The sequence below is a fragment of the Lithobates pipiens genome, unplaced genomic scaffold (genome assembly GCF_037356315.1).
Source record: "Lithobates pipiens isolate NorthernLeopardFrog02 unplaced genomic scaffold, aLitPip1_a1.2 Scaffold_8, whole genome shotgun sequence".
Taxonomy (NCBI): Eukaryota; Metazoa; Chordata; class Amphibia; order Anura; family Ranidae; genus Lithobates; species Lithobates pipiens.
Window position 1 is genome coordinate 431,703,771 of NW_027507903.1, and position 23,195 is coordinate 431,726,965.

Consider the following 23,195-nt stretch of genomic DNA (forward strand, 5'->3'; position numbering starts at 1 on the left):
GTCTTTCTAAAGGGTGCAGGGACATTTTGCCTGTTTCCGTGGCATTAAAATGGGCTGCTATGGTCTTGAGTAAACCGTGTAGATGTGACCCAGGGCTAAGACTTCCCACAGGACCTGCATTAAGCACACCACCATAGAGGGAGGAACAGGGCTATAAGTAGTTGGAGGAGAGTGGAGAGTCTGCCAACTGCAATACCATATAAACTATCTTCCAGGTTTCACTTTATTCAATAGAAAAAAATCTCTTAAAATGTATGCCAGAAATGTATTTGTTTTGTTTACATACCTAGTCCAGTGACAAATTCTTTAAAGTTTATTAAGGAGTCCTTGTTGCTGTCTAACAAGCGGAAAATCCGTGTTGCCAATATAGTGATGTGAGGGCCAAATGACCATGGAGTGAGCTGAGCAAATAACTCCTGAAACTGGTCCAAGTCAATGCGGTACTGCTCCAGGTAAGGCAAGCTGGGATCATGGCGATTACTGGATGCACGATTCCCACCCCAGTAGCAGCTCATTAAATGCTGAGCCTAGAGTAGAAAATATACAATATTACATTGCAAGACAATCCTCATGTACAAGTTCCTATTGTTTTGTTATTGGGAATAATGCAAGAAAACTGCACATAACAAAGTAATCTGTGAATAGGTGAACACCATGGCTGAGAATAACATTTCAGATTCAGTAGGCAATGGAACCATCTTAGGTGATAAAAAAAGGATTCATGACAAATAAAAGCTTTCAATGGCTAATTTTGTCATGCAAAAGGGTTTTATTTTCCTTTCATGTTGAGTATATCTACGGTCACTTCTAATTCTGCCATGTTCATGGTAAGTTAGCTGATATCTCTCCCAATGGGAACCCAGACAGCAATAAAAAAAACTGACAAAAAAAGTTTCTAACCCTTCACCTGCTGTATTGGAAAAAGTGTTTTATTGTTGTCTGTGCCTCAATGGGGAGATTTTCTCTCAATTCCTGTTCTTCATGTCTCCCATAGAATAGATAAAACATAAGAAAAACCCTCCTAGATTGGAACCCAGAAATTACCAGTTGACAGAGGTTCTCCCAGAACTGAAAATAAAGGTAATGTCTGGCATTGGTCTTGAACTCTAGTCAGAACCCAGCAGTATTTTTAGGCGCAAAACCTCATGTGGTAGTCTCTCTGAACTGAACTTTTAACACCCCCCCCAAAATGGGTACTCAAGCTTGGAAGAATTCCTGCTGATCTATGCATAAAACCTTAAATGCACTTAAGACTTCATAAAAAAAGTAATAAAATAGGACATGAATGGATTATGCTTTGATGAAATGGTGCTTTTGAATGGCACCAGATTGTACTGTGGCGGTAGACCCGATTGGGTCAGGCCTCTCGGTTTTTCAGGCAGGCCTGATCAAAGGCTCCATGCAGGTCTATGGGCAGGCAGATGTAAACATACTTCTGGATGGTCTGAAAAATAATACAGAAAGGACTGCATCCTTTTTTCCCAAACCTAAACGTGACAGATTGGAGGTAGCCTGGTAGAAATGGACACATGTCTCTATGTGAACTCAGAAAATTTGAACTCAGAAAATACAATTTCAAACCGTGATGCGATTAAATAATGTTTATTTTATTAAAAATACTCTATCATTGAATTCAATTATACTAAGTACTTACCTTACATTCCAAACCTCATGTACAAATGTTAATATGATTGTACATCTGTTAATTTTGAATACAAATAAAACTTTATTGTTTCAAAAATAAAATATTTACAAAATAATTACTCCATTGTGTGTTGTGCTCTACGTAATGATGACATATGATTGATAATAGCACTGTCCAACCGGGAGCCCATCCCACAATGAAGGAAGAAGTAGGTTGCATTGCACTGCTTCAGCCAGCAAGGAATGCAAGTTCAATCAGAGAAGAATGCAATGTAGCTACATACTGTCTCACAGTGCTCATAGATTCCACAAATGCTGCACATATAAAACCACAGCTTGTCCACACACACAGAGCTCCTGTCACAGCTTTCATTCCTTCCTATCTAAACCCAATGCAGAAGCACTATCCGACATTGTGTTTACAGTGCTCAGCTTACAGGGCTCTCCTGCTGAGCATTTTGTAGCAGGAGCATAAACCCAAGAGCTAAATCAATTACTGCTGAACTACAGCTGTCACTGACAGCCAGTTGACCCAGTGCTAAGTCCTATCGAAACCTCTGTCATTCAACACACAGCCTATTGTGCTCCAGACCTAATCTGTGTGGAGTGTTGGCAGACCGAATGTTGGGCACCAGGGATCTACACAAAGCACTGCTACACATCAGAGGAGGGAAATGCTGGCAACTCATAGAATACATGCAATTTTATAACGCCAAAGCCCCACTTGAAATTTACGGGAAATGCAGGTTTTAGAAACAGCGGTTAACCATGTCTATCTCACAAACTGATAAATAGTATAAAATAAAAAAACACTGACCTTAAAGAGGACATACAAATCTTCCAGCTCTTCCATGGAGAAGCCGAGGTCAGTAGAAATGGATCTTACCTAAATATTAGCAAACAGAAGGGGTCATATATAACATCCTGTTAAACTTGCAATATAAGTTGCACACAATTTAAACACTAAATTGCAACATTATATATAATTTATTCATTCTTACCACGCTTCTCTTTGCAGAATCCTCCAAAGATTGTATGACCTTCAATCTCTGCTTAAATCGCATTTGCTCAATGTCATCAGCTCTTAAACTGCTGAACTTCTAGAAGCAGAAGATAGTAATTCAGGTAAACAATCCAATTACTTTATTAAAAAAGGTATCAAAGTTACAAAAAAAAAGGTAGGGTGCCCAAAAATTATGGTTGAAGGGGTCTTTAATAATGCATCACCTTATGGGCTTTTACCTCATAGGATGCTTTGATGAGATCAAAAATTTCAACTTCAACTGGTGGTTCATCACCACTGGTAAGTAAAGCGTGCAAGTGGGGGATTGGAGGGGACACACTTTGCTTGTTCAGCACATTATCAAGATACCTAGAGGAAAACAAGCATTTTATTACTACAGGTATACAAGGTAATGCTATTAAGTTCAAACACATTCCCCATTATTTTTTAATGATTATGTACCAGTGGTGGAACAATAGGTCATGAGGAAAATTAAATTTTTATGGTTTAATGTAGAAAATATACTAAACAGCGACTTCCTGCTCCTAGCAGTTTGTGATCTCCAGCTATTACAGAAGTGCGTCACAACATAGAAATAATACTTTAGGACTTCTGGCAGTGAGGAAACTGAAATAAATAAAAATTTAGATCAGATACCTTCCTGTTTCTTACTCAACTGTCAACAGTTACAGTGCATTCTGCCGACACGCTAAATGCAAAAAAAGCATATTTAATTATCATTTACATTATCATAAACAATTAAATGTGCCTACTTTACTTAATTTTACTTCAGTAAAATTCTACAGATGTTGTTAAAATTGCATTTCCTTTGATGTTATTAAACCTACATTTAAAATGTACATGTTATTATTACCTTCCGAGGATAGTCATGGCTTCTCCTTCATCGCTGGAGTTTAACAGAGCATCCATGTTTGCCTCTAGTACAGCCAATGACAGCTGCAGAATCAGTTTGATGCCTTCATAGAAAAAGCAGTCAACTACCACTACAGCGCTCTCAAATGGCATGACACTGAGGAACAGGGTGAGGAACCAGGAGAGGGAAATGGTGGAGATGACTCCCAGCTCTTGCATCTTCTCAGACAGTTGAGGTAGGCACTCATGTGTCAGCTCTTCAAACACACCCTGGTCCACCAAGGCCCCTATATACCCAACAAATAGGAGATGTTAGTCACTAATGCAAATTTTGTAGGAGCAGTCATTTCACACGCCTGCTGGCTCAACATATTCGTGTCATTTTAGATTGTAAGCTTGCAGGAGCAGGGCCCCTCTAACCTCCTTGTTTTGAATTGTACTATTTGTGTATTGCCTCCATTTATATTGTAAAGCACTGCGCAAACTGCTGGTGCTATATAAATCCTGTATAATAATAATAATAATACAAGACATGGCTCGAGTCTCTATGGGGTTCATTTACTAAAGCTGTAGAGTGAAAAATCAGGCTAACTTCTGCATGGAAACCAATCAGCTTCCAGGTTTTATTATTACCAAAGCTTAATTGAACAAGCTGAGGTTAGAAGCGGATTAGTTTATATGCAGAATTGAGCCTCATTTTGCACTCTCCAACTTTGGTAAATAAACCCCTGTATCACAAAGAACACAGTAAACTTTAATTCTAGATATAAAAACAGACAGCATTTTCATGCATGAGGGCATTTACGAAACATTAAAACTAAAGACCTGTCAGAAATAAAATTCCAACATTTCAAAGTGCAATTCATAATATTATTGATAGATGTGGCTCACCTGACACAAAACTGTTGTATTTGTCTTTAAGAATGCTAAAAACATTATGCTTTATGCAGTTAGTAGAAATACTGTATTGTAGTTTGCTGTATCAAAGCCATCTCCAATCTGACCCTATTGGTTTTTCATGTTATCCATTGCAGCTTGTGTGTCAAATCCAAATACTGTGTATACTGCCTGTTTCTCTCATTAATACCGCTTCACAATGACTGAGACAGCAACATGGGCACTGCTGTTTATGGTTCCACCCACATCATTAGTTAGCTGCAAAGGATGCTGGGAAAAGCAGTCCAGGATACTGCAGTGACACCACAAGTCCTGTATTCTTGCTTGAAATACACTTCCCCAGATGATCAGAATTTTGGGAGTGCTTCATCATGTGACTTGCAGGTAATTAAACTATACTTTAACCACTTGACCTTCCGAAGATTTACCCCCCTCTTTCATGACCATGTCATTTTTTGCCATACGGCATTGTGTTAGTTTAACAGACAATTGCGCATTCATGCGATGCTGTACCCAAATAAAACTGATGTCTTTTTTTCCCCACAAATAGAGCTTTCTTTTGGTGATATTTGATAACCTCAGCAGTTTTTATTTTCTGCACTATAAAACAAAAAAAGACTGACAAGTTTGAAAAAAAAAAAAAAACGTACTTTTTTTTACTTTCTGTTATAAAACATATCCAATAAAAAAAAAAAAATTTCTTCCGAAATTTAGGTCAATATGTATTCTGCAACATATTTTCAGTAAAACAATCCCATTAAGCGTATATTGATTGGTTTGCGCAGAAGTTACAGTGTCTACAAACCATGGTATATATTTATAGAATTTACATTTTTTACTAGCAATGGTGGTGGTCAGCGACTTCTAGCAGGACTGCGATATAGCGGCAGACAAATTGGGACACTGACACTTTTTGGGGACCAGTGCTAAAAATATGCACTACTAATGACACTGGTAGAGAAGGGGTTACCATCAGGGGAGATGTGCTTTCTCACTGTGTGGGAAGTGCTTTTACTATAGGAAGGTAAAAATCCATGTTTCTGCTTTGCAGGAACACAGGATCAAAGCCTTACATACTGACAGAATGTCAATCTGCCTTGTTTACATAGGTATATCACTGTTCTGGTTCCCTGCCTAACGATTGGCGGGTATCGGCAGACATCGAGTCCACCATACCCACAGAGCAGCTCTCTCTGTGCATAATCATAGCAGGAGCGCATTGATGGCGGCGCGTGTGTGTGCCCCAGACCCAGGAGTGTAGGATTACGTACTAGGTACGCGATCCTGCGCAGGAGAGTCACCATGCCACTGTATATGTGCACTATACAGTCTGCAAGCAGTTAAACAGTTTATTGCTACACATCAGCATTCCCACATTATTCCTAATGCACCAGTAAAAAACAATCTGGACGCTTGCCACTCTAACATGACTATTACATACATGGCTAATGCAATTATTAAGAAATGATGTTCTTTGGAAGTTTAAGGACAGTATAAATCCTTAAGAGAGCTGAATGTTGATCATGACTTACCAACAACCCGTGTATTGTAATAATCTGGCAGCATTCGCTCACACAGTGACACCAACAACCAGAATGCTTCTTCCTCATTACAGTACAGCAGCAGAACTGAGGTCACTATATTCATGGCCTACAAACAAAAGTCTCTTGTTGTTATATAGAATATGAGATATTAATAAAAGATTAGTTACCACTATTACACAGTTGTGATAGATATTTCTAAAAAGAAGAGTGGCAATACCTGGCAGTACCCAATGTTGGGGTTGCGGAAGGCGTATGCAGTGAGCACACGACGGAGAGCTGCTATTCCAAGCTCATTCTGGAATGCAGGGTGTTCAGGCATGGAGCGGTGGAGATCACGCTCAATCTCATCTGTTGCAAGATTGCATTTTCCCGTGGACCTCTCCACTAGATCAGCATAGTAGCCAGGATGGGTTGCCATTTCATTTGCTGCTCCTGAAAGAAAAATAACAAAATATATATATATATATATTTTTTTTTTTATTATTTTCATTATTCAGGATGTAGAGATGCAGTAATAAAACAGAGGGGATGATCTGATGTTCACAATATTTTCAAGATGAATGTTAGTAAATAAGGTGAACCTGTGTACACTTTGACTACCCAATTACATGCTAGCAAAAATCCAGAATTTATATAATCATACTTTATGTAAAACCTATGACTACCTCTGTATGGATTTGTTCACTTGCCTGCAATTAAAAACACTGAAACAAATACATCCCTGAATGAACCATTGGCACTTGCATTTTGTGATTGATTTATTCAAGCTGTTCACCTAAACAAAGAGCTATACACATGGGCCAAATGCCACCCGATATTCGGCCCGTGTGTACAGCCCTTTAGTTAGGTACAGTACAGCTTCAATACGGCAGCTGGTTAGACAGATGTCGATGGGGCATAACCAAAAAAGGTCTGCCGGTCGGCATCCGAGCAATGCTCTCAGCCGTTGACCAATATGTTCTGGAGGGGGCCTTTACACCTGGCAGAACACAAAAGCTCAGCAGGGGAGATCGCTGTACTAACATCAGAATGTTAGGTACAGCGGCACCTCCCGAGCTCTTAAGTTATTTTTCTATTTTTACACTATGAGTGTAAGTAAAGAAAATCATTTGAATCCCCATCAACACATTAAAGTGGTTGTTAATCCACTTAAATAAAACTTTATATAAGCCCTTTTCTGTCCAATAACAAGTGCTCCTTGTCTGTGTGTTTTATTTAAAAAAATGCCTCCTTTTTGGCTCCTTGCAATCACATCACCAACCAGCTTTCTCCTGTGCCCGGGTGACAGATGCAGTGGGCGGGCCGAGATTCCCCTGCTGACATCAGCCAGAACACGAGGAGAGGAGGAGAGAGCCGGTCAGTCACTTGATCACAAGGAACCGCTGTGAAAGCCGGTAAAGGAGGCATTTTTTTAAATAAAGCACACAGACAGGAGCACTTGTTATTAGGATACAGAGGGGCTTATATAAAGTTTTAACAGTTATGAGAGCAGCAGGAGAGGGAGGGAGGGAGGGGAGGGGGTGGGCACTGACACAGGGGCAGACAGGCAGTGAGGTGAGGGGAGGGGGTGAGAAGGACACAGGAGCACAGAGGACGACAGGAGGGCTGTGGATAACAGAGGGCTCAGCAGCCATGATGAACCGTGGTCAGTTTACATAGGGGAGAGCAGAACCTGTCAGGAACAGACAGGTATTACAGGTGTTATTGGGGGCCAAATGACACAGCACAAGTATTGTGCAGTATAAAATGCTTTAACCACTTGCCAGCCAGGCCAATTCTGACATTTCTCTCCTAAATGTAAAAATCGTAATTTGTTTGCTAGAAAATTACACAGAACCCCCAAACATCATATAGGTTTTTTTCAGAAAAGACCCTAGAGAATACCATGCCGGTTGTTGCAACTTTTTATCTCGCACGGTATTTGCCCAGCAATTTTTCGAATGTTTATTATGTGCGTTAAAAAAAACAAAAAAACTGTAAAGTTAGCCCAATGTTTTTGCATAATGTGAAAGATGAAGTTACGCCGAGTAAATAGATAACTAAGATGTCACGCTTCAAAATTGCACACGCTCGTGGAATGGCGCCAAACTTTGGTACTTAAAAATTCCAATAGGCGAAGCTTTAACATTTTTTACTGGTTACATATTTTGAGTTACAGAGGAGGTCTAGGGCTAGAATTATTGCTCTCACTCTAATGTTCGTGGCGATACCTCACATGTGTGGTTTGAACACAGTTTTCATATGTGGGCGGGGCTTACGTATGCGTCCTCTTCTGCGTGTGAGCACACATTTACTTTTTTTTTTTTTTTTTTTTAGTTTGACACCTTTTTAAAACAAAAATATTTTGATCACTTTTATTTCCTATTACTAAGACTGTAAACATCTCTTGTAATAGGAATATGGCATGACTGGTCCTCTTTACAGTGAGATATGGTGTCAATAAGACCCCACATCTCACCTCTAGGATGGGAAGCCAGAAATAATAAAAAAAAATAATAAAAAATAAAAAACACTCTTGGCTTCCTGAGGCGGCACCGCTTGTTTGAATGCAGATGCACGGCGTGACGTCATAACATCACGCCCGGCCTCCGAGCGATCATAGAGACTCCTGCGACGATCTGGTCCGCCGGAAATCTCTATGGTAAACATCCAATGGAAGCGGAGAGGGAGGGTACGTCCTCTCTCACCACCCGTAAGAACGATCAAGCAGTGGAGCAGCTGCTATGACTGTTCTTATGGTGTAGGGAATCGCCGGCTGAAAAAGCTGATAGCTGAATGATGCCTGTAGCTGCAGGCATCATTCAGATATACCCACACAAAGTCAGGGATGTCCTATGACGGCCGGCAGGCGGGAAGTGGTTAAAGGGGCAGGATCAATTTTGTTTTATTTTTTTGGGTTAACAAATGCTTTAAGTACTGCTGGGAGAATCCTCCAGGCTGCACTATTGTATTCTTCCAGCAGGGGGCATGGAGAGGATTCCAGCTGGCAGAATACATTGTTTACTGCTAGCAGCTATAGCTGCTGGCAGTAACCCTATGTAGAAAAGTCTGACAATCTGGTCATACCCAAGTTGATTGATTGATCAATCCATGCTGAACCGGCCGAGATTTGAACTGTCTATGGCAGGTTTAGGTGAACATTGGTAAATGCTCAATTACATGCTAGTAAAATCCTTTTTTTCCCCTTGCTTAAACGAGTGGATATTTAAGGTGTACCTGTGTACACCTTATGTATCAAAATTCCGTTTGAAAAGTGAATCAGTTTGCTAGATGAGCACCTTTACTTCTTGCTTTTATTATACACAGTAATTTTTCACATTTTTAGGACAGTAGAAGAATAAATACAGTAAGAATGCTCTTTGGAAGTCAGCAATAAATGTGGTCAGTGAAAATCCCTGCCTTTCTCTCACTTGCAGCCATCTCCAAGGTGCCCAAGAGAGGCAGGGCAGCATTACGGGTGTTTCTGCCCTCATACTAGTCATAGGCAATAGAGCTTTGTTCTACTAAGCCAAGATCATACAGGCTCTGGTTTAGGTATACTCTATTATTCATGAAGAACATTACTCCATTTGCCACGCAATCCTAAAGATCCAATAATACAATGCATTGGACTGACCTGAAAATAAGAGCCAAAGTTCTCCTCGTAGGCTCTCTGGAATGCCCCTTGAAACTAGGTCTCGAGTCTTTGATGTTCGGTACATACACATCCCTCGACCATACTCAAAGAAGTGAATGTTCCAAGACTCCTCCTTCATTTTCTCTTTTGTCTAAGAAAACAAAAACAACTATTTTATAACACAACTGCTAAGAAAAGGTGCAATTTTCCATTTTTCATATACAGGGTCATATATAGTGATGATGAAAGCGTTTACACCAGGGGTTGGCAAGCCTTTGATCGTGATCTTTCAGTTGAATGTGGCTGGGTGACTGTTAAGATCTCTCCCTTGGCCTGCTGACCCTCTGTCTAAAGAGCATCTAACACAGTGCAGCCAGTACAATATAAGCAGTAGCCGCTGTGCCGGCACCAGCCGCAGAGGGAGCAGAGAGCAGCCACATAAGCCAATAGTTCCTCTGTAGCGCTGGCTGCAGTCCCAGGCAGAGTGATATTAACAGAACTCTCATCCCTGCGAGTAGGATCCGGAGTGGTGCCAGCAGCAGCTGCAAGACAGAAAAAAGAAAAGCTCTGCTTTGCACTGAAAGTGGACTCTCTTCTCCCCTGTAAAGCAGTTCTTCATGTCAGTGCAACTTACAAAAGCAATACTGAACTGGACATAAAAGTTCTAAAGCAGGGCAAACAACTCTTATGGGGGCTCAGGGCAGGAAGGACTCGTTTACATTTGTGGTTTGGGGGCTGTAACCCCACAGTTTTTTCCCTGGACTCCACACAAGCATGTAGTTGTGGGGTGCTTGCAGAATGGCCCCATTTTCTTGAATGGGTTGCGATTAGTGGGTGGTAGTGCCCACCGAAAGTGACGGGGTATATAATCCTGCTGTGGCATGTGTGCATCCTTGGCTGATGCCTCTGCAGCTAAAGGGAATAAAGATTGGGGGGTGGCAAGCTGCAGTTCAACTGCAGGGTTTTACCATCCCCAACCTCACATGTGCAAGATAAGATAGCTGCTGCTGAATGCAACTAAGGGCTCATTCACAAGTGGAGGAGGCACTGCTGCTCCTCTAAAAAAATAAAATAAAATCCAAGCCTGTTTGACAGGTGAGAAGGCGATATGTTGCATCGTCACCACCGGATTTAAACCTATAATTCCTGTGCAATGCACCCAAATGCAGCACAGCAGTACTGCAATTAGAGGTTTAAATCAGGTGTGTGGAAGCAACACTGAGTAACAATATGCCCAATGATCTTTAACTTCTTTCAGGTTGTTCAGGTAGATCTCCACCACTTTAAGGTTGCCTACCCCTGATTTAATAAAAAAAGAAAAAAACACAGCGCTACTATAATGCAACAAGCAGCTAGCACGCAAACAAAGTTACAATAGATATAAAACAAAAAAGTGTAGCGCTAAAAGAATAAGTGTACACAATCTAGATACAATATGTACGTAAATGTAAACAGCCTATGTTGAATCACAAAAGGGAATCACCCCTGTTCTAAGATACGTGTGGACAACACTATATGTAATGTATAGTCCCCAATGGAGTATACACACAACTTATAAGTGAAAATTGTGATATCAATAAGGTGACGTGGCATAAATCCCAAAAAGAAAAAAAATAATGACATTTGACAGAAATAAAAATAATCAGGGCCCTTGTTGATGACCGCTTGTGTCGAAACGCGTCAGCCCGCATTGCTTGCACCCCACATTGCTTTTTTGAATCGATTCAATTTTTTAGTGATTATTTTTATTTCTGTCAAATGTTTATTTTGATCTACACTATCCGGAGCCCCCCTCTTTTTTTCGGTTTGCATGCTTTCCTTTTGAGCTCTTATCCGAAACTGAAGTTCTGATACATCTGGTTTGGAAATACCACCACCCTGGACTGTGGAAAACACCGGCTGGTGACTATCTGGATCGCTTACCTTTACCTGAGAGTGAGGACGTCTATGGTAGGATTGTATGCTGGGACCCATTTCGCTAAGAGCTGGAGCACAATCCCTTTGGGACTACACGCATTATAGACCCACTGTCGTATGACAGGTGGGTCCAACATTTCCGGTAAGGGTATCCAACTTATTTTTATTGAGTGCTGTATCTTCAGATATCACCACAGACAAGCAGATCTTTTTCGTTGGTTTTCCCGCAGTCCTAATCCTGGATCTCCATGAGAAAATTGGTTGACCTTGCCCAAATATTAAATGAGGACTCTTGTATAGACTGATACACTATTGTCAAAAAATTATTATTTTTTCTTTTTGGGATTTATGCCACGTCACCTTATTGATATCACAATTTTCACTTATAAGTTGTATGTATACTCCATTGGGGACTATACATTACATATAGTGTTGTCCACACGGATCTTAGAACAGGGGTGATTCCCTTTTGTGATTCAACATAGGCTGTTTACATTTACGTACATATTGTATCTAGATTGTGTACACTTATTCTTTTAGCGCTACACTTTTTTGTTTTATACCCCTGATTTACACTTTACAGATATTCCGTTTTAGCTCTGCCTATTAGGTGGCCCATATGTTGATCACATCAGATATAGGCTAAAACTAGAGGGCCTGCCAATCAGCTCACCAATTGATTCTGAATGATGGACCTGGGAACGTATTGATCATTATATCAGAGAATGATTAGCAGTCTAAGATGAGGCTCTTGTTATAAAGTAAGTCAAACTAAAGGGGTCATAAATAAAATAATTACCACAGCCCTCTTCCCCATCTGTAGTGCTCACATAGCACAGAGATCATCTACTATAAAAGATCAATTGCGTTAATCCATGGTTCCAGTCTTTCTCCAAGCTGACTCCAGTTTTGACCCCCCCAAGCCACTGTGCTGGTCTCCAACTGATCTTGACATCACTTCTGTTGCCAGCTTCATCATGTACAACGCAGGGCTGGCATCTACTGTTGATTCTGCATTATACATGATGATGTGCCAATCCACATTTCGGTGTTTTAGACCAGAGGAATGGAAAACAGACTATTGCAAGACCATTAACTTTTTTAATTCCTAATTAATTAATTTAAGGTTTTTCATACTTCTGTATTAGAGGATTCCCTAATAAAAAAAGGTACTATACCAGCAGGGGTTTGGAAGAACAATGTTAATTATTCAAATTAATGGCTATAGTTCAACTTTAAATTTTATAAATCAAATGAAATCATAGGATTATTTAACACAGAAAAATGACAAAAAAGAATGCCAATGTGCCAGCAAGAGGATTTCATTCATTTGCTGCAGTCTCAGGAAATAAAATATTTTACAATTGGCGTTATGACTTCTAGCACTTTCTATCTTGAAATGGTTATTTCATCAATATAATTTACCCATTTTGGCCCTTCTTCTTCTGCTGGTTCCCTCAGGAAGAGTTTGAGAAGTCCATGAGAAACAGTAGGGGCATCTTCACAGACAGACTTCTGAGGAATGCAGGTGGCAATATCCGTTGGACTTCCAGAGAGCAGCTTTGTTGCCTATCAGAATAAAAAAAAAAAAACATCAGGCACACATTGTAAAAATCACTTATAAAGGTGACCATATATTTAAAGAATACACACCTTTCAAAAAAAATAAATAAATAAGTGCACATATCTTTACAAGTAAAAAAAAAAATAGGATTTTTGTACTCCCTGTAAAATCCTTTTCTCTGACGGACACAGCTCCTTTAAATCTTGACCGTAGGGTTATCACGCCACCTTCAGGAGAGGACTAGGCAGAACATGTAACACATGCAAAAACAGCAAGACTGCAGTTCGAGGGGGTGGTTCCTCTGGCTATAACCCCTCAGCCTGCTTCCTGCAGCTCAGTACGTCAACAAGCAGTATAATGTAAAATAGGAAGGGTGGGTGCTGTGTTCGTCAATGAACTCAGAAAAAAGGATTTTACGGTGAGTACAAAATCCTATTTTCTCTTTCGTTCATTGACGGATTTTAAATCTTGACCATAGGGACACCCCCAAGCAGTGTAAAAACGAGGGGTGGAACAGCAAAAAAAAACAAAAAAAAAAAAAAACTTCACCCACAACCAGAGGAACGCCTCAATGGAGGAGTTGTTGTCTGAAACGGCCGCACCAGATTTTGCGGCCAAAGTATGCATCAAAAATACGTTCACAACAACAACACTGTAACTTGGAAAAAGTGTAAATTGCAACTTTACACAGCCGCCTGCAAAACTTTGCGCTCACATCAATTTTGTAGAATTTTGTGAAAATGTGAGCGGGCGACCAAGTCGCCACCTTACACACCTGGGAGACAGACACTTGATGTCGGTAAGCCCAGGAGGTCCCATTTGCCATTGACAGGAAAGGGGGGCACCTGCCCTTTCAAAGCGTAGGCCTGGACCACGATCTGTCTGATCCAACGGAAAATGGTGGTCGACAAGACCGACAGACCTTTTTTTCGGACCAGGCACTGAAACAAACAGAGTTTGACTTCCGGAAAGGAGCCGTAGCAGAAAAATATACCCTCAGAGCCCGGACCACGTCCAGGGAATGTAGGGCAACTTCTTTTGGATGTGTCAGTTTAGGACAAAGGGATGGATACAATGTCCTCATTGTGATGAAATGCCAAAACCACCTTTGGAAGAAAAGAGGGTTGCGGACGTAGCACCGCTTTATCCTTGTGGATAACCAGATAGGACGACTTGCAAGACAAGGCCGCCAACTCAGAAACCCTCCTGGCAGATGTAATAGCCACTAGAAAGACTACTTTTTGGGAAAGCATCAACAAGGGAATCTCCCTGATGTTCTCAAACGGCGGTTTCTGAAGTGCCGATAGCATCAGGTTCAGATCCCACGGAGGTAGGGGCGTTGAACCGGAGGGACTACATGTCGAACCCCTTGTACAAAGGTGCTTACCAATGAGAGAGACGCCAAGGGGCGTTGAAAAAACACAACCAAGACTGATATCTGTCCCTTGATGGTGCTTAAGGCAAGTTTCTGATCCACTCCTCGCTGTAAAAACAGCAGGATCCTGGAAACCGAATAAGCGCGCGCATACCACCCCATCTCCTCACACTTGGAGATGTAGGCCTTCCATGAATGATGGTAAATCTTCCGAGATGAAGATTTCTGTGCCCCTAGCATAGTGGAAATTACCAAGTTCGACAGACCTCGGTCCTTTAGCACCTGGTTTTCAACAGCCATGCCGTTAAAAACCAGCGATGGTAAAGTAGGATGGAGTATCAGACCTTGATATAGAAGGTCTTCTCGCATCGGCAACCGCCAAGGAACATCCGCCACCAGGCGTACTAGGTTGGCGTACCAGGGATGCCGAGGCCAATCAGTAATCAGTATTACTGGAATCCCCTCGGCCTCCACTCCGTGTAGCAGATGTGGCAACAGTTTGAGTGGGGGAAAGGGATAAAGAAGCCAATACTGCCCCCATGGGGCCACCGTGTCTGACGCGCCCGCCCAGGGGTCTCTTGTTCTGGACACAAACCTTTGCACCTTCCGATTGAGCCGAGAGGCCAAGAGATCCACATCTGGTGTGTCCCATCGCAGGCAAAGAAGTCTGAATACCTCCGGATTCAATGCCCATTCTCCTGGGTCCAGCATCTGGTGGCTTAGGTAGTCCGCCTGCCAGTTTTCTATGCCTGGGATGTATACGGCTGACAGGGCCAGCACCTGTCACTCTGACCGAAGGATGTGAGGGATCTCCCGTGCTGCAGCTGAGATCCTTGTGCCTCCTTGATGGTTGACATTTGCCACCTCCGTGGCGTTGTCTGGATCCTGATCGGACGCCCTTGGAGCTTCACTGACCATGTGGATAGGCATAGCCTGATCGCACGAAGTTCGAGCACATTGATTGGCAGCTGGGATTCTTCCTGCAACCAAAGGCCCTGGGTCAACTGTACCCTCAGCACTCCACCACCAACCAGTCAGGCTGGCGTCTGTTGTGATCCAATGGAGAGGAAGGAACGATCTCCCGGACCAAAGGGTCGGATACCTCAGCCACCAGAGAAGGCAATCCCTGACTAACTGGCTCACCTGAATTTGATGATGCAGGGATAATGGAAATTTGTCCCACAGGATCTCCTTCTGCAAGACTCGGGTGTGAAATTGAGCGTACGGTACTGCCTCTAAGGAGGCTACCATTAGGCCCAGAACTCGCATGCAGAAGTGTAGTGACGACGACCTGTGGTCATCAACGTCTTCAACGCAGCTCGGAGAGTCTGCAGTTTGTCTGAAGGGAGAAAAACTCTCACATCCACGGAGTCCAGCAGTAGGCCCAGGTACTCCATGCGTTGAGTCGGCACCAACACCGACTTCTTTAGGTTCAGCACCCAACCAAACTCCTGTAGAGTTTGCATGGCGATTGCCACATCCTCCTCTAATTCTGAGGCAGAAGCTGCTCTCAGAAGGAGGTCGTCTAGGTAACCCACGATTGCAATCCCACGTTGCCTTAACAATGGCAGAATTGGAGCCAACATTTTGGTAATGACTCGGGGTGCTGACGCCAGGCCAAAAGGGAGAGCTACAAACTGGGAGTGCTCAAATGCAAACCGCAGAAATCTCTGATGCCTGAGGCATATGGGTACATGCAAGTACACGTCCTGGATATCCAGAGACGCCAGGAAGTCCCCCTGATGGAGTGCAGAGACTACGGAGCAAACCGATTCCACCCTGAACCTTTGCACTTTTACAAAGCAGTTGAGGGCTTTTAAGTCCAGGATTGGACGCACCGCTTCCTTTTTGGGGACTACAAACAGATTGGAGTAGAATCCCTGAAACCTTTCCAGTCTCGGAACAGGTACTATCACTCTGCGTAGTAGCAGGTCCTTTACTGCCCCTACCAGGGCTTCCCAGTGAGCTGGGAGTAAAGGTATGTTGGAAGGGAAAAAATCTGTTTGGTGGACAAGAGAGAAACACTATCTTGTAGCCCGATGAAACCAGTTGGCAGACCCACTGGTCGGACAGCAGTGAGGTCCACCAAGTTGCAAATTCCAGAAGGCGACCCCCCACCTGAGCGTTGGGCGGGGGAAAACATTCATGCATTAGCAATTTTGCTCACAGATTTGTTTGGCTTGCGAAACCAGGGACGTTTTTTTCCATCAGCAGACACCCTGTCAGACTGGGAGCGCTTACCTGTTGACCCGGGCGTGCGAAAAAGCCGATTCTGAGTGGAAAAGGAGGGCCCTTGCCTACGACGTGGCTCCTTACCCTTCTTGGATTGTTGGAGTAACATGCTCTTCCCACCTGTAACATTCTTAATGTCATCCAGTGAAGCTCCAAATAGCCTCTCACCAAGGAAGGGCAAATCCGCCAGAGCTTTTTATAGATGCTTTGTCCGTAGACCAGCATTTCAGGCAAATCAGGCACCGTAGCACCACTGCAGATACTGATGCTCTAGAGAAAGGGCGGCTGTATCCAGGGCTGCATCACAGACATACATAAGGCCATGCACCAACTGGTCTGCTAGTTCTATGCAGACAGGGGGAGACTGTTGTTTCTCCAATTCACGGTGCCGTAACTTTGCCTACTAAGTAAGCGTCTGCGACACCAAGGCCTTGGCCAGTACAGGTCGTAATGCTGACCCCACTACCTTAAACATGGACTGGGCCACTGTCTCGGCTCTCCTGTCGGTAGGGTCCTTGAATGCAGGAGTCCCTTCTACCGGAATCGTGGTTACTTTATTCAACCTGGATACCGGGGGGTCAACGACCGGAGGAGCCGGACATTTTTTAAAGGAGGCTTTCCTCAAAGGGGTAACCCACCGCCATTCTTCCTGGGGCTGAAAAGGCCCGTTGCGGGGTTCCCCATTCCTTGCAGATGAACTTATCAAAATAAGTCAAATACGGAAACACCTTAGGTGCACCTCAGCAGAAGATCCTGCTGCATTCTATATCTTCAGGGTATCCCGCATAGCAGTTATAAGTGCTCTTACTAGCGCTTTTTCCTGCGCTGACCCGGACACGGAATCATCCTCACTGTCCGAACGGTCCTGGTCTGCATCCTCTGACACGTCGGAACAGGCCAGTAGTCACCGTGGGGCTTGAGTCTGAATCAGAGCTTTCCCCAGAAGGGGGGGTAGGGGACGTTTTTACCCCCTTACGCCCACACGTCGCCTCCGTCCTTGCAACGAACGGTTCCAGGACCGCCGACAAAGCGTCCATAGGCACTGCATTGTTTGCAGTTGAGCCAGGTGCAATTACAGGGATATCTGGGGAAAAAGCACCAGCTTCTGATGCTATGCTGACCCACCTTGCCTGCCATACTTGGGGACTTAGGGCAAGGTACACAATCCCACCCTCCTAGCTGCTCACAGACTGAGGGGCCCAACCACAGGACTCACCACCAAGACCGAGTGCTGTGCCGCGCTGCCACTGACCTCTGTGTTCTGTCTCTAGTCACAGGTGCCTAGAGCGAAAAAATGCGCTGTTCTGAGGTAAAACGAGCCAGCACTGGAGGTAAAACCGTGCTGAGGCTACAAGAAAATGCCCGCTGTTCGTTTTTGTATAGCAAACACCAAGAAAATGCCAGCCGGGCCTCTAGAAAATTGCTAACAGCCATGCTCTGTATAGAAACTACAGGAAAATGGCGGCGGGCACCGAAATATTGTGCCAGCACATTCTGAGGATAATTTTACACAGGCACCTCACACACAGAGAAAAAGGGGCAGAAAGACAACGAACAGACCCAAACAGTCAGTGCAGCCCCTACCAAGGTACAGGCCCCCCTCGGAGGCCCCCCGGCCCAGGTACATACAACGCACCTCATACCCAGTCATGCAGCGGATCCATCACCCGAACAGTACGAGGAGGATGCTGGCACACTGTGACACAGACAGCAGTAGCCCGGTCATCTATGTGCCTCGGAGCATATAACTCACCGGCCGCCCCTGGAGCAGAAGGGGCATGTTGTGGCTGACCCAGCGCGTAGCTAGGGCCTGCTCACCCTCGATGGCCAGGTTGGGGAGACTACAAGGATCTATATTAGCCAGCCTGTCACCCAGCCAGCTGTTGATAGAAGATCACTGGATCAAAATCTTGTGGAAAAAATCTAAAAATTCCCAGGACCAACGGGACCCTCAGGGAGCCAGGTCCTTCTCCTTCACTAGACAGAAAAAACTGAGCTGCAGGAAGCAGGCTGAGGAGTTATAGCCAGAGGAACCTGCCCCTGGGCGGAACTATGCAGTCTTGCTGTTTTTACATGTGTTGCATGTTCTGCCTAGTCCTCTCCTGAAGGTGGCATGATAATCCTACGGTCAAGATTTAAAGGAGCTGAATCCATCAATGAAAGAAAGAGAAATGTGCATTTGTTATCTTTTTACACTGCGTGTACAATGAGCAGATCATATGTGCAATGCCAGGATCCTTTAGACTCTCAATCAGCTGTCTGTCTGTACATCCCATACAAGCAGACATTTACTGAATAGCAGGGGGAAAAAAAAAATCTATGAACTACAAGCTGTCTGTCACAGCAAAACATACAGGCTTGCTCCATAAGACCATGCAAGAGCAACGATATGCAAAGTGTGGTAACCTAGAGTAGCCAATTGTTTCTTTCTGTACATTAGATCAGTAGTAAAAGAAATGTTGCCAGACCGCAATGGGTCACACCAACTAGTATTACATTTTCTGGTGTGGAATATGCCAGGGCTGGATTTACCAAAATGCAACTTGTGTATTATTGCCTGTCTCAAAATTCACAAACAGACGTAATTATTTTTGGGTTCCCCTTTCTGGATTTTTTTGGCTACATTCAGCAATGAAACTGTAGAGGAATGAGGGTGTGGATGATGTACAGAGGCGCCTGAAGACTTGAAGCCCTCGTTCACATTGTAGCGACTTGACATGTGATTTGACAGGCTAAATCGCATGAGAAGTTGCAGCTACACCAATTTGCAAAAGTAGTTCCTGCACTGCTTTTGCCAATTTCGGGTGCGACTTCTATGGATATCTGTGCATGAAGCCGCACAGATGTCTTACAAGTTGGACCCGACAATGCGGCATTGAAATAATGTGATTTCAGATGAAGTTGCGCAATTTTAAAGCCATGTTCAATGTGAATGAGGGGGAAATAGTTGACATAAAATCATCTCTACTTTCCCTTGTTTCTTATTCTGTACAAATAAAATAGCATTGGGAATACAGAGCAGACACATGCATGCTTCCTCCAAAAAGCACATGATGTCTACATAGCGCCGTGGAGAAAGCCTAAAATTATGATACAGAGAACATGATGATTATTTTGTGGTTTATTCAATGGATAGCTGAATCTTTTTAGAAAATTTGGTTCAGCTGGCACCAATTGTTTATTCACCAACACCAGATATTATTTTGTATGAGCTTGATGTTTTATTTTATTTTCTAAAACACATTAGCTATATTGGACAGGGATGTGGTAACCATGGAAAACTAAGAACCACCCAACTACCACAACCATTATAAATATCCTCTTGTTTCTTATTTCTTCCAAAAAAGGGGGGGGGGGGGGGACTGTTTACCTCATATGTATTATTTCCCTTGCTTCCTTTCCTTGCAGCAGTCCTCTGCTCCCCACTATCGTCCCCTCCAGCACTCTGCAGTGAGGTCTTCTGCAGGAAATCAGAGATGCGCTGCACCAGAAAATTTCTATCTTTCAGATTGGCAAACAGGAACGTCATTTTTCCTTTGGTGCTGATAGACAGAGGACTTGGCAGGACACTGGAGCTGTCGGCTTTCTCCACAATCGTAACCTATGGGTTAGAAGGCTCCACAATAAGTAGTCACTCAAATACCTACAAATAATTGCAATCTGCTAACATTTGGCATCAGATACACTATAGTCAATATGTTTATTTCCCAAAATGTGGTTACTTGTGTATCACCACCAAATGTGACAACTGAATGCAAGTTTTAAAACTATGGCCACAAACAATTGACTTTGAAGTCAAACATGTTTAACATGACATAAATTATTGATTTATTTTTCATGCACACCTTAATATGGTTGACATTCTCATCTCAAGAAGCCGCCAACCAGACAAAACACTCTATTTAACACAATAGCTAATAGAACTCCAGTCTCAGTTATAGTGTAAAGCCTGAAACACACGATCAGAAATTCCACCAGCAAAAGTCCGATGTGAGCTTTTGGTCGGAAATTCCGACCGTGTGTATGCTCCGTCTGACTTTTGCTTGTGGAATTTCCGCCAGTAAAAGATTGAGAGCAGGTTCAATTTTTCGGTCGTAAAAAGTTCCGATTGGAAAATCCGAATGTCTGTACCAATTACGACGCGCTAAATTCCTACGCATGCTCGGAAACAAGTTGATGCATACTCTGAAGCACTGAACTTAATTTTCTCAGCTCGTCATAGTGTTGTACGTCACCGCGTTCTTGACGGTTGAAAGCTCAGAGAACTTTTGTGTGACCATGTGTATGCAAGCCAAGCTTGAGCAGAATTCCATCGGAAAAACCATCCAAGTTTTTTCCAACGGAAAATCCACTCGTTTGTATGGGCATAATAGCTTTTTTAGTTCAACCAAGTGGTTTGGACAAAAAAAAAGAAAAAAAAAAAAAGAAGCAACTCTGGTCAGAGCCAATGTACCAATGACCTGACGTTAGTACAGCGACCCCCCCGCTGTTGTGTTCAGACAGGGACAGCCCCGCCAGAATACTCTAATCAGCGCTCTCTGTCATTGGCTGAGGGCGCTGATTGGGAGCCGGTTGGCTGATGGTTTTCAAGCATGCACATCCAACACAAGCTGGCCAAACAGCCGGTTTCTGTCGGCCCAGCTGACATACAGACAGGCCGAATGTTGGTAGGTTTTTTATTGAACCGGCCGATGTCTCCCTACATTCAGCCTGTGTGTACTGGGCTTAACAACAGCCAACCAGTAATGTTTTCACTACTGCCAGACCCGATGACCACTGTCTTTAGAGGGTGGTTGGATGTGTAGGCATAATCCAACCATCTTCAGGAAAATATATTTGATCTTGTAAGTCCTGCTAAGCCAACTTTTAGGCACACAGAAGTAATAATTTACTGATGTTTATATGTAGGATCTTGGTGGCAGAAAGATCTTGAGTAAAAATGTTCCATACGTGTATAGCCGTGTAAATGTGGGTATGTGTATACATGTCTAAAGTTCACATGTATGTGTATAAATTACTGTACTCATAACATAAAAACATACAGTATTTTAAGGCTCTGAACTCACTGCTGTATTATTGATTTTTACGCAGCCGTGTGCATTGTTCCATAGACAACAATGCACCTGTGTTCAGATAAGTAAAAAAAACAAAAAAAACTTGACTTTTTTCATCCACATGCAAGAAACATTAGAAGAAGTCTAAAGAAGTTTATGTCAACAAGGGAGGTGATATGTAGCAATGGCAGAAACTGCCAGCACAACACAGATTGGGGGAGAACAATTATTGGGATAGGTTTTCATATCTGACAAATCTCAACACATATGGACTTCTTTAAAATATGTAAAAGCCTTATATAGTCATAAGCCAATCCTATGTGGCAGTTATAGATTCAAATTGGATGAGGGTGCATATCCCAATGCACCAAAGGCCACCAAGATAAAATTTAACCTTTATTTAATTTATCTAAAAGTATGTTTCATGACCATAAATGTAAATTCCTATCAATATATATGGGTCATAATGATAGCAATATCTCAATATACAACACCCCCCAAAAAATATAATTTCCTGCATGTGTGATTGGCCTACTGATTTTCCCAGAAATCTGTACTAAGATACCAGTCAGATTTTGGGCATCTCTTAGAACAAGTGTAATTTTTTGGTGAGATACTCTTAAAGGGAAATCATGTCGAAAAGGGATGCAGACCCTCTGAGCCTGCCGCTTTCCTCATTAGAACCCTGCAAGTGCAGCATCTGATTCATAATTATAAAACCACTTCCGTTCACATTCACTTTGTGCATGGACACAAACAGCTATTTCTTCAGAATAACAAAAGGTAGGAATCTCCTAAAAAGTTTGTTAAAATCCTTGCAATTTACAAAGATCGCCTGTGGCAGGGGTTTTCAAAAAAAGTGGAGTTACTCAAAAGTGATATCTATCTTCAGTGCAAACCTGTGTTCTGATGCTGCTTAAAATAATGGCTTTGAGCAAGTATCATATTATTTGAACTTCTAGACAGTGGAAAATATTACATTTGGCATAGAAGTATTGCACGGAGTGTCCTTTCTTTATAGATTATGTAATTGTACAGAATTTACATTTGAAAACAAGACTGACAATCCTTAAATACACACATTTGGGTTAATTTACTAGAGGTTTGGAGATTAACAAGAACTTTGGGTTGATTTACTAGAGGTTTCGAGATTAACAAGAACTCAGTAAGCTCTAACAAGCAGGGCCCTCTGATTCCTCCTGTATTGACTTGTATTGTAACGGTAGCGTCTGCCCTCATGTTGTAAAGCGATGCGCAAACTGTTGGCGCCATATAAATCCTGTATAATAATATCAACCCCATATAGTATGGTATCTTACGTTTACCGAAAACAGTTGTAAAATATATAATTGGGCATACTCACCAGTATGGTCTTAGAGGATGCAGATGGCGTCTATCACTGTTCACCTGTCCCACCCATTAAATGTACATTAATAGAGAAAGGAATAGTGTCTAAAAATCCTATCTCACTCAGAA

General features: G+C 42.7%; 1 protein-coding gene across 2 annotated transcripts in view; it reads right to left on the minus strand.

Annotated features, from left to right (window-relative positions):
• Positions 1–23,195, minus strand: part of TBC1D9B (TBC1 domain family member 9B) — a 174,377-nt gene that overhangs the window by 44,721 nt on the left and 106,461 nt on the right. For both annotated transcript variants that reach the window (XM_077474303.1, XM_077474302.1), the window contains exons 7-16: positions 20,036–20,266; positions 12,920–13,063; positions 9,578–9,728; positions 6,179–6,393; positions 5,950–6,067; positions 3,522–3,807; positions 2,887–3,016; positions 2,646–2,744; positions 2,462–2,530; positions 287–527 (exon numbers count right to left, since the gene is read on the minus strand). In XM_077474303.1, coding sequence (XP_077330429.1) covers positions 287–527; positions 2,462–2,530; positions 2,646–2,744; positions 2,887–3,016; positions 3,522–3,807; positions 5,950–6,067; positions 6,179–6,393; positions 9,578–9,728; positions 12,920–13,063; positions 20,036–20,266 — 1,684 coding nt within the window. The remainder of the gene's footprint in view (positions 1–286; positions 528–2,461; positions 2,531–2,645; positions 2,745–2,886; positions 3,017–3,521; positions 3,808–5,949; positions 6,068–6,178; positions 6,394–9,577; positions 9,729–12,919; positions 13,064–20,035; positions 20,267–23,195) is intronic.